This window comes from Pygocentrus nattereri, chromosome 23 (genome assembly GCF_015220715.1).
Source record: "Pygocentrus nattereri isolate fPygNat1 chromosome 23, fPygNat1.pri, whole genome shotgun sequence".
Classification (NCBI taxonomy): domain Eukaryota; kingdom Metazoa; phylum Chordata; class Actinopteri; order Characiformes; family Serrasalmidae; genus Pygocentrus; species Pygocentrus nattereri.
Window position 1 is genome coordinate 26,496,739 of NC_051233.1, and position 12,631 is coordinate 26,509,369.

Here is a 12,631-nt window from a genome sequence, read left to right on the forward strand (position 1 = left end):
AGCCCACCGTGTACCCAACACCGGGAGCGTCTGAGTGGGGCTGTTTTCTGGAGGGGACCGACTGTTTTTTCTCCTGTTGACTCGAGCAGACTGGAGGTGAACCGGATGCTTGTAGTGTCGCGAGCGAGGCTGGATGCTGAGCTGGTGCTGATGGAGAATCAGGCTCGAGGCGCTCCGATATGCGGGATTTGAGGCTCTTTCCTCTGAGCGCGGCTGTTTTCTGCTAACCTGCCTCACCCGCCTCTCCGGGGGGCCGTAGCGGTGGTCCTCGAACATGATCCAGTGCGCGGGCTGCGAGAGGCCCATCCTGGACAGGTTTCTGCTCAACGTGCTGGACCGCGCGTGGCACGCCAAGTGCGTGCAGTGCTGCGACTGCAAATGCAATTTAACGGAGAAGTGCTTCTCCAGGGAGGGCAGGCTCTACTGCAGGACGGACTTCTTCAGGTACGACCACCGCGCGCAACGGGCAGCTCCTCCGCGCAGATAGCTGCACTCTTAAAAACGGTGGTTCTTCAAGGGTTCTTCAGTGAACACAGCGGTTCTCTGTCGAACACCCAAAGAGCCCTTTGCATGCTTTGCATGGTGGCATGCTTCTTCAGATTGACGGAGAACGTGCTGTAGATGGTCCTGTATAGAAGAGTTGTAAATAGCACCATAACGGGTTCTTCTCTTGACATCACAATAGTGGAAGAACCTCTTTTGGGGCTAAATAAAGCATTTCAAACAGGTTCTGTACAGAGAACGACATACAACACATTCTCCATCAACCTGAAAAGCCATTTCACAATGCGAAGAGCCTTTTGAGCAAACGGGTCTTGTATGGAACCAATGCCTTGGCTAAAGAACCCTGGAAGAACTCTTGTATTTGCACCGAGCGAGACTGCAAGGTCTGTGCAGCGCTGCAGAGCCTGTAATGTGAAATACTCTGTAAAATATTCCCAATAACAGTCACTACAGTAAAGTAACTACAGTAATTATCCTGACTGACTGTAAGATTGGGGGTCTTGTAGAGATTCCTCGGTATCAGTGTTCTCTAAACTAGCCCCCCCCTGCAGACCCCCTCGCAGGCCTGGCTCTGTGTCTTCATTGAGCGTGTGAGCAGATCTGACTGGTGTGTTTAGAGGACACGATAAAAACAACAAAACGGGATCTCCAATTATTCGTTTACTCCTTCGTTTATTTGTGGATGTATTTGTTTATTTCTCTGTTTGTTTTCACGTTTTATTTTTCATTTCATCGTTTATGTTTAAATCAGGAGGGAATGACACTGAAATGACCCCCCCCCCATTCGTTCGCCTTAACAGTGTCCTTAATGCTGAATTTAGGCTCAAAGCTGACGGCAGCATTAATATTAGTTCCTATCGGATATTCAGATTTAGCTGTAACGTCTGATTCTGACGGCGACCCCAGCTTTAATATGAGATACTGAACTAATGTCGCGCGTGCGGGATTCGTTTTCATGTTATTCCCGATTTTAACTTTAACTTCAGCTTCAGGGTGACGTGTTAACGCTCCAGTCCGTCATCGTGACTCTGGCTTTAGCCGTAATGTGGTGGTGATGCGTGATTTCAGCTCTAATGTTCGCTGGGAGTTTGGCTTTAATGCCGAATGTGATTAAAACCTCACAGCCTAAACATAATTCAGTAGCTCTTACGTCACCGTTAATATGACGCCTCTCTTCAGCTTTAGTGTCGCTGCTCTGGGTTTGGTGGAAATGTGTGAGGGGCTGGAGTTTCAGTACAAACCGCAGAAAACATCACAGAAATGAGGGATTTTACACCTGACGTCACACCTTTACGGTACTAAAGTCGAGGACTTTAACCCGCGGAGTCGCGAGGGAAGCGGGCGGTGCGCTGTGACTGGCCCGAGTCCGGCTGAGCTCGGCGGGTCAGAGCCGATCAGCGCGGCGGGTGAGCGAGCGAGGGGCGTGCGGCGAGCTGATATCATTAAAGGCCTTATCAGCTTGTTCGGAGACGCGGGGCCGAAAGCTGCTCTTTGTTTACACGGTATGAGTGTCAGGCGGAGCGCGGGACGGGCGCGTGCGGGCGGGCGGGCGCGCGCGCTCTCCCGTTTCGCTCGCCGCGGCGCGTGAGGTGGGAAAAGCGCGATAAGTGGATTAAGGCGCGGAAAGCTGCAGACGCGCGGGCGACACGCGCTTCTCAACCGTCTCGGTTTAAAAAAAAATACAGCGTTTACATAAAAGCTCGTTTACGGCGCGCGCGCGCCTGAAAGGATTTTTCTTAAAGGAATCCGTCAAAACAATGGAGCGGGGTCTGCGCGCGCGGGGGGATCGTAATGTCTCTGAAGAGCCGAGAGAGCAATTAATATTACAGCTTAATAAAGGCATAAATTTATAAGCAATAGACACGAAAATAAAACGAAAAAGGAACAATATAAAACAACGATAATAATAATAATAATAATAATAATAATAATAATAATAATAATATAAACATTTGTGCTACACGTGATCTAAATAATATCCTTTATTATTTTGTACAAAACTCATTCATTTAATGCATCCAGTCATTAACAACCTTCAAAATGACTCCTCAGGATTTTCTTTATATACGAGTGGTTATATATAGAACCTTAAGCAGGCAGGGAACCATTTGAATGCATTGTTCGTTGTATGGCTAAACGGTTCTCCTCTGTAGTCTAATGCGGTTCTTTAAATATGCTTTATAAAAGGTTTCCGTTCCCTTTAGACTTAAACGAGCACTGTAGCCTGAATGTTAATTCATCAGTACAGATAATTCATTAACACTGTAGATGTTCGGTCACTGCTGTACAGTTCAGCTCAACACTGCTGAGATTAACTAGCAACACTGCAGCTGGTAATTCAGTACTGCCCAGGTTAATGCCACACTGTAGAGACTAATTCAGTACTGCCCAGGTTAATGCAACACTGTAGAGATTAATTCTGTACTGCCCAGGTAAATGCAACACTGTAGAGATTAATTCAGTACTGCCCAGGTAAATGCAACACTGTAGAGATTAATTCAGTACTGCCCAGGTAAATGCAACACTGTAAAGATTCATTCAGTACTGCCCAGGTTAATGCAACGCTGTAGAGATTAATTTTGTACTGCCCAGTTTAATGCAACGCTGTAGAGACTAATTCAGTACTGCCCAGGTAAATGCAACACTGTAGAGATTAATTCAGTACTGCCCAGGTAAATGCAACACTGTAAAGATTAATTCAGTACTGCCCAGGTTAATGCAACACTGTAGAGATTAATTCAGTACTGCCCAGGTAAATGCAACACTGTAAAGATTCATTCAGTACTGCCCAGGTAAATGCAACACTGTAGAGATTAATTCAGTACTGCCCAGGTTAATGCAACGCTGTAGAGATTAATTCAGTACTGCCCAGGTTAATGCAACACTGTAAAGATTAATTCAGTACTGCCCAGGTTAATGCAACGCTGTAGAGATTAATTCTGTACTGCCCAGTTTAATGCAACGCTGTAGAGATTAATTCAGTACTGCCCAGTTTGATGCAACTCTGTAGAGATTAATTCAGTACTGCCCAGTTTAATGCAACACTGTAGAGATTAATTCAGTACTGCCCAGGTTTGTGCAACACTGTAGAGATTAATTCAGTACTGCCCAGGTAAATGCAACACTGTAGAGTTTAATTAACATTGTATGTGTTAATTCAATACTGTAGCATTTAATTCGACATTTTAGGTATTAATTCAGTACTGTAGAGATTAATTCAACTCTGTAGCTGCTAATTCAGTACTGTAGAGTTTAATTCAGCATTTTAGATGTTAATTCAGTACTGTAAAGTTTAACATTTTAAGTGTTAATTCAGTACTGCAGAGTTTAATTCAACATTGTAGGTGTTGATTCAGTACTGTAGAGTTTAATTAGACACTATATGGTAATTCAGTACTGTAGAGTTTAATTCAATATTGTAGGTGTAAATTTTATACTGTAAAGTCTCATTGACTTTAGATGTTAATTCAGTACAGTGGAGGTTAATTAAACATTTAATATATTCTGTAAAGTTCTGTACAGCTTAATGCAGCACAAGAGGCTAATTCAGTACTGCAAACTTTAATTAAATACTGTATAGCTTAATTCTGTAGTTGTTAATGCAGTACTGTAGAGATTAATTCAACACTTTAGATGGTAATCCAGTACTGTAGAGTTTAATTCAACATTTTATCTGTTAATTCAGTTCTGTAGAGTTTAATTAGACTAGATGGTAATTCTGTACTGTAGAGTTTCAATTGACATTAGATGTACAAGTACTGTAGATTTTAATTCAACATTGTAAATTTAATACTGTAAAGTCTCATTGACTTTAGATGTTAATTCAATCCAGACTTCAGATGTTAATTCAGTACAGTGGAGGTTAATTAAACAGTTCAGATATTCTGTGAAGTTCTGTGAAGCTTAATGCAGCACAAGAGAATAATTCAGTACTGCAAACTTTTATTCAGTACTGTATAGCTTAATTCTGTAGTTGTTAATTCAGTACTGTAGAGTAATACCGGTGCAAATTCTATACTGTATTATTTATTTTTTAAATAATATTTTTTACTATATATATATATAAGCATTAAAATAATGCGACAGAGCTGTCATGTCTGACCTCATTATCTCTGTGCGCAGGCGTTTTGGCACTAAGTGCGCAGGCTGCTCACAGGTCATCTCCCCCACTGACCTGGTACGCAAAGCACGTAGTAAAGTGTTTCACCTGAACTGCTTCACCTGCATCATGTGCAACAAACAGCTGTCCACGGGAGAGGAGCTCTACATCCTGGAGGAGAGCAAGTTCCTCTGCAAAGAGGATTACCTCAACAACAGCACCGCACTCAAAGACTCCACACACCTCTCAGGTACAACCACACTTAGGCCTGAAATACTCAGAGCTTCACGCGTTCAAGCTTCATGGAGCACAGAGACACATTACTGCCTGCTGGAAGCCTCCATAAACAAACGTGAGCAACTACATGGAGCTCCACAGAGCTGGTGTTCCTGTCATTTATATAAACAGTCGTATGCAAATGCTCGAGCAACCACATTTAAATTTTACGTGTTGGTGGTTTTCCAAGTGAAAATAAGTCAACACATCCTCTGCTGAGAACAAACTCGCCTTTTCTCTGCATTTTTAGTGCACAAATTATGTTTACTTGCAGAGCATAATATATAAAATTAAAATAATACCTAATATAAATATATAAATATATATATATAACCTACATTTATCCTGTACCGTTATTCTTCTCCCGCAGTGACCGCGTGCAGTGAGCCGAGTTTATCTCCTGACCCGCAGGACGTCCATGAGGACTGCAAGGACTCTGAGGCCGGTCAGCTGTCCGATAAGGAGACCTGCAGCACGGAGAACGACGAGCAGACTACGGGCACTAAGCGGAGAGGCCCGCGCACCACCATCAAAGCCAAACAGCTCGAGACGCTCAAAGCAGCGTTCGCGGCCACGCCCAAACCCACGCGCCACATTCGGGAGCAGCTCGCGCAGGAGACCGGCCTCAACATGAGGGTCATTCAGGTAGGACCACCAATGCAAATCACTTCTTGTTCAGTGCTTCTGAGCTGCTGGTGGCCCAGACTGAGGCGCGTGCCACTGTGAACTATTGAACTCGACAGTTAAACACAAATTAAATCCCGTTCTAACGTTAAACCATATTATTTAAACTTAATCTGCTGTCGAAAGTCAAACTCAAAGATTTGCTGAACTCGATTCTCTAATATTGATTTAAATCATGTTGCCCGAACTTTTTTTATTATCAGAGCTACTTTGAAGGAAACAGCCGCTCTTTTTTTAATAACCTACAACGACGAAACTCGACAATTAGCGCTTCAACGGTTCAGAGCAGCACAGAGACGGTGAGGAGGACGGTTAACGGAGAAAGACACGCCCATTATGCAAATAACGCATAACGCCAGGAGCCATTAAAACCGCCCCTGTGCCGGTCTCTGCAGCTGCTGATGGAAACGGACTGAACTAAATTTCAGCGCTGAACCGACTCGAGGACCAAATCTGAACGGCCGAAATCAGTTAAAAGACGCTTAACCCAAAATAGTCCGGCAGTCTAGTAGTAGTAGCAGTTCGGCCTGCGGTCCCTCAACGCTAATACCTTCAATTACATCCACAGCTGGGTGAACTGAAATGAACTAAAATGAACGAGGTTTGTTGCTTTAAGGTGTAAAAAATTAGAACCATTTTTGAGCGTAAAACGCGCAAAAAATCTTTCTGAAATGAAGTAGTTTAGGTTAAGTGTGTGTGTATGTGTGTGTGTGTGTGTGTGTGTGTGTGGGGGGGGGGGGGGGGGGGTTTGTAAACATCACGGGTCTTTCACAAACACTGAGACGCCGTTGCTAAGCAACGACTGTAGGAGACGCTCAGGCTATTTGGACGTTTTTACTTCAACCAAAAGGAGCTTTAATTTGGCGGAAGGAGCTGCGGACTCTAAAACACGTTAAACGCCGCCGCCACGACCCGATTTATTAACGATTTCTCGTGTAACGTCACGGCTGCGATGAGCTACGGCGACCAAATCACAGCCGTGACGTTATGTCGCGATAACGCACTCCCTGTGGGTTCTGTTGCTTAAATGACGATCAGAATTCCGTGACGCGGAAATCATAATGCGTCGTGACGTAATCACTGTGCCCGACATTAGAACGCGGTTTCAGGGCATACGTCATACATGTTTGCTCATTACTGCGCGACGTTAGGTTCCGTCGCATAAACACGCTGAACGTCACGCTGGGCTGCTACTCAGAGCAGGTAAACTCGAGTCTCCACCCCACACAGCGCAGTGCACTGGGGGAGGGCCCCTCTGCTGGGGTAGCTTACATGGCTTACACGTCTCAGAGCGATGCACTGCAGGGTTGTTAGGGTGCCCTGGATATTCTGCTGTTTTCAGACACCTATGCAAACGGTTGGAACCCCAAATTAGTTTTGGACACAGCAACGGAGTGTCTGAGTTATCTGTCTACATGGTTGAATGAGGGGAGGTGTAAGTGCAGAGTGACTTAATCAAAACACTGAAGACATTTTGGAGGCGGGGCAAAAGTCATCACATGTTGATGGAAGATTACAGAATAAACAAGAATCACTTGTTTTAAACACTTTGTGATCAACTGTGATTAATATGACCAGGGTAACATGGCAAAAAAGGTCGATTTTGATTTCGGGTTGAGTCAAAAGGGCCCATGTGGAAATCCAACTTTCCCCGTCGCTTTTTAAACGGAGTCTGATGTAATATGTCGAAATAACACTGTTAATATTTCAAAACACGCAATGCACTGTCCAGTTTATACACCCCATCCCATCTACAGACATAACCGCAAAAGCAGCCTAATGGACTGTGATGTCACAAGAACCAGCTGATTTACATATAGTCTATTCAGCCTATAGCAGTTTAGCCCCGCCCATTTACGCTGAAGTTATAGGAGGTGTTTCGCTCTGAGTGCGTACAATATAGGGCAGCCAGTCACAACAGAGCTCATTTACATACACCAGTCTTAAAGGTGCAGTAACAAAAACAGAAAAATAGTCAGTTTAACGGTAAAGGACAAAGAGACATTGGAAAATGGGCATGAAAACAATGAATTATGTTTTCCGATACATCACATAAATGTGATAAGTGGAGAAAAACCGCAGGTTATGGGCCCTTTGAAGTTTATTTGTTTAGTGTAAGGCTGGCTTTCCATTATTTCATACAAAAGGTTTATTTAAAGTAACCATTTTTGCAGTGTAGTATGTGAATGGTAGCAAAACAGTATTTTGTTCTGTAGGGTGCCTAGTTTGCCATTACACGGTGCTCCTCATGAGGCACTACCTGCAGTTTTCTGCAGTAATAATGGACCTAAGTCTTTTGTAAAGCTCTCACTGAATGCTTCACTCTGGTTTTCTTGTCTCTGCTCTTGCACCTAAACATACGGGCCACCGTATTACTGCTGTATTTTAAGTTTTGGTGCAGGCGAACTATTTACACATCATTCTAACGCAATCAGAGTGAATGACGCAATTCATGCATGCTAAACTGCCGTTTCCCGTGCTCTGATCGCGGGACTTAGTGTGACAGATAGAGTTCGGCTCTGGTTCTGCTGGCTGGTTCTGAACTGCTCTGCTCTCTGCAGGTTTGGTTCCAGAACCGGCGCTCTAAGGAGCGGCGCATGAAGCAGCTGAGCGCGCTGGGCGCCCGCAGGCACGTGCTGTTCCGCAGCCCCAGGAGGATGAGGGCGCTGGGGGAGCGCATGGAGCCCCCGGAGCTCATGGCTAACGGACACTTCTCTTACTACGGAGGTGAGTAACTTCTGCCCGTGATTCCCAACGCAGTGCAGCACTGTGACTGTAAATGGCCTGAGATATTATTTACACATATATACATGCATACACGTACCGTCCTATGCAAAAGTTCAAACATACTTAAATATCGCGTCTTTTAAGTAGATTAAAGTGGAAAATTATTACTTATTTTTGTCGCTATATGTAGATAAAAATCAATCAATCAATCTTTAAACCCAGAAAAAATAGAGAAGACTTTAACTTTTAAAGCAAGTTCATGTAAAGAGATTTTATTCCACATCATTTTGAAGTTTAGTCCTTTCAGCAGGTAAGTTACACATCGTATGAAGTACAGCTGCTGTTTCCAAAAGCTTTTTTTTGGGACACTCATAACAACTCATAACAGTTTGTTAGCCGTATTTAGGTATGTCTTTTGCTGTTTCCTGCACAATATATGATTTCTTTCTGAACGTTTTGCTTTACACACATACACTGTTAGAAATAAACATACTGTGCAGGTACCTGGTTCATTCATCAAGGTACAAACACTGTAAGTGAACCCTCAAAGGTATAACAGTGGTTTTACGGTCCAATGGTGTACCTTACATGAGTCTTTCCTAGTGGAAAAGTAGGTATTTGTACCTTTTCATAACCAAATGTTTTAAATCAGAACAATAAAATGAAAAGCCTGGAGATGAGATGGGAGGTGTGGAGTCGAGACAACTTAGAAAGTATCATTTCAATGGTTTCAATTTCAATGGTTTCAATTTCAATCATTTCAATTTTGATAGTTATGTTATCTGAATAAAAGTACTGGGATGTACCCCTGAGGGTGCCACCACAGTGACAAGAGGGGTACTTCCCCAGTGACAGTGTCATACCTTTATTTCTGAGAGTGTACATGTACATAATGCCCAGCACCCAACAGAGGAAATCTATTTAAAAAGTATAATTAATTACAGATTAATTAATTAATTCTTACAATCACTGTTTGAATGGAAAAGTTTGAAAAGCTACAAACAACGCTCATCATATAAACTTTCAGTGAAACGTTTTGGCATCCATGGTCAAATGACATGCTTCCTTATTTTTCTTTTATTGTGATACATTTTTTATTGTTTCCTGTTAATCAAGCAGCTCTTTCTCGCAGTATTACAGAACTGGAGGAAATCCAAAACAACCCCCTTTCTCATCCCATCCCTCCCCATCCCACTGGTCCATCCCTAACCTCATCCCACTGGTCCATCCCTAACCTCATCCCACTGGTCCATCCCTAACCTCATCCCACTGATCCATCTCTCCTCATCCCACTGGTCCATCCCTAACCTCATCCCACTGGTCCATCCCACCCCATCCCACTGGTCCATCCCTAACCTCATCCCACTGGTCCATCCCACCCCATCCCACTGGTCCATCCCTCCTCATCCCACTGGTCCATCCCTAACCTCATCCCACTGGTCCATCCCTAACCTCATCCCACTGGTCCATCCCTAACCTCATCCCACTGGTCCATCCCTAACCTCATCCCACTGGTCCATCCCACCCCATCCCACTGGTCCATCCCTAACCTCATCCCACTGGTCCATCCCTAACCTCATCCCACTGATCCATCTCTCCTCATCCCACTGGTCCATCCCTAACCTCATCCCACTGGTCCATCCCACCCCATCCCACTGGTCCATCCCTCCTCATCCCACTGGTCCATCCCTAACCTCATCCCACTGGTCCATCCCTAACCTCATCCCACTGGTCCATCCCACCCCATCCCACTGGTCCATCACTCCTCATCCCACTGGTCCATCCCTAACCTCATCCCACTGATCCATCTCTCCTCATCCCACTGGTCCATCCCTAAACTCATCCCACTGGTCCATCCCACCCCATCCCACTGGTCCATCCCTCCTCATCCCACTGGTCCATCCCTAACCTCATCCCACTGGTCCATCCCTAACCTCATCCCACTGGTCCATCTTTCCCCATCCCACTGGTCCCCATCCAACCCAGTTTTCTGTACATTTCTTTCTAACAATTTAGCAAATAAGATTTAAAGAAAAGGATGAGATTTAAATCAATCAATAAATAAATCAATAAATAAACAAATAAACAAAAGAATTTACTGTACTGCGAAAAAAGAAATCAAACATAAAATGTTGGCCGAGCAAAAAATTGTGGCACATTTTATACTGTGTGCTTACATTTTTTTCCCAGCATGTGAAAGTTAGCAATGAAAAGAAAATGTGCAAAAATTAGCATAAAATGTTTTATGTTTTATTAAAAATGTTTTTCTAGCAAACTGTAGCGAAGTCCTCTAACTCAACTCTTTGTCTCTCTAGATTATCAAGGCGAATACTACGGACCAGGAGGCAATTATGACTACTACCCCCAGGGTCCTCCGTCCTCACAGGCTCAGACTCCAGGTGATCTCGGCTACGTCCCCTCGTCAGGCCCCACGGGGACCCCTCTGGGGAGCATGGACCATCACCATTCGGCTCATCATCCAGCTGGTGAGAGCCAGTGTTTCGGGGAGATGGTATCACACCACCCCGGGGACTCCCCCAGCCCGGAGCCTAGCGGCCCCACCTCCATTCATACCCTTTCCACGGACATAGGCGGCCCCATCACCCCCTTCACCTCCGTGACCTCGCTCGGTGCCAATGGATACACCAATCAGCTCTCTCAGCCCTCTTCAGAAATGAGCGAAGGCACTGTGTGGTAGCCGAGAGGCTTTTGTGAACAGTCAGGCCGGGACACACCGATAAACAGACTCAGGTTCAAAGACGGCCTGGAAATGTACTTTTTTGTTTGTGATCTTAATATGGATATTTCAATGAGTTAATCTATCTACGTATTTATCTATTTATTTATTTGTTACTTTCTATGTCTATTTATTTATAATAATTACCTATTTATGTCAACAAACACAAACAGGCCACTGTATTCCACCACTTTACTTGCTTTTTTTGCTCATTTATATTTGTGTAATTAAGAAATGAATGTCGAAAGGGGGTCTATTGACCTTGCAGCAGCACTGTTGATTGTCCTGGCATATAATAGAAGGGGGGGCCATCTAACAACAGCTGTCTGGAGCGGACAGTGTTTAAGTTTGCAGTGTATCAGTTTATTATGTATCATAAACAGCAGTCTTTGCCTTCTGAGGCTTTGCCATATCGACACCACTCTTACAACCTGAATATTGACGTGACTGAGCGGTTATTTTCCCACCAAATCTCAGAGAGCCTGCCTTCAAAAGGAAAACCTGAAAACAGAGTTATGAACCCTTTATGTGAAACGAAAAATGACTTGAACTGGAAGACAAAGTCTACCTTCGGAGAACGATTTCAGCTGTGACCTGTAGTGAACAAAGAGCAGTCAACTGTTTACGACTACTTTCTTCAGGGGTTTGAATATCAGCATTATTTTAGAAAAACCTCTTGGTGCAGATGGAGAACATTTTCTTTTTTCTCTCAAGCAAACAACCAAACTTTTCTATTCATTCTATTTCAATTTGAGTTGTGATTCACTGTGCTAATTTGTATGATATTGTGTTTGCACAAAGAAATAAAACAAATACACAAGCTGATAGGAATTCACACGTTTGATGATGCGTTCCGTCATGAGTATAACCGAGCAGCTGCTTTACCTGAACGGCATAATATAATCTGTGACTATAATGTTTGTAGAAAGTTTTTTAAAGATAGTTTCTGAAATCTTTATAGGTCTTATGCTCTTAGAGGTCTAATCTGTGGGTGCAATTCTGGAACCACTGTGGTCGCATTTTATGGTAAATCCAGGCTTTATTAAATATTGCATTTTAATGGAATGCTTTCTACAGTATAATTGGTTTAATTACTGCAATCAACATTTAGTGTTCAAGCAGACTCCATGGCCATATTGCTACTCTGATGCTAGGCTAAAGGCTACAGGTGCACTTTATGGACATGTGCCATATTTAAAGCTTACAGCTAATAAGCCTGAGCTCCACGCTACCTCCTCGGTAGTCAAGGGTTATAAAACGGCCAAACAAGTGAACTTCGTGTCGAGGTTTGTAGGCAGAGACTAAATACAAAGGCTCTTAATATCAGAAACTACAAATGAAATTTGGCCAGTAAAAACTCAAAGACTAACTAGTGGGCACTATATTTCAGCGTGAAAGGTCTGTGCATTTGCTTCAAAGTAAGACTTCTGTTCTTGCAGAACAATTGAATTTGCACACATACCAATTCAATTTTCACTAGTAATCAACTCAAACACGTCGCAATTAAACTTCTGCAAAAGTCACTTTTCATTTTTTTTTTAATTTGTCAACATCAAATTATCACATTCAAATGTTAATGGCGAATAAGTTGGTGGCTAATGGTT

At 43.5% G+C, this 12,631-nt stretch overlaps 1 protein-coding gene across 1 annotated transcript; it reads left to right on the forward strand.

Annotated features, from left to right (window-relative positions):
• Nucleotides 1–111: 111 nt before the first annotated feature.
• Nucleotides 112–11,849, forward strand: lhx1b (LIM homeobox 1b). The gene is made up of 5 exons (XM_017697620.2): nucleotides 112–444; nucleotides 4,627–4,853; nucleotides 5,250–5,524; nucleotides 8,125–8,290; nucleotides 10,606–11,849. Exons 1-5 carry the CDS (start codon nucleotides 275–277, stop codon nucleotides 10,986–10,988), a joined length of 1,221 nt encoding a protein of 406 aa, XP_017553109.1. The 5' UTR covers nucleotides 112–274; the 3' UTR covers nucleotides 10,989–11,849.
• The last annotated feature ends 782 nt before the right edge of the window (nucleotides 11,850–12,631 follow it).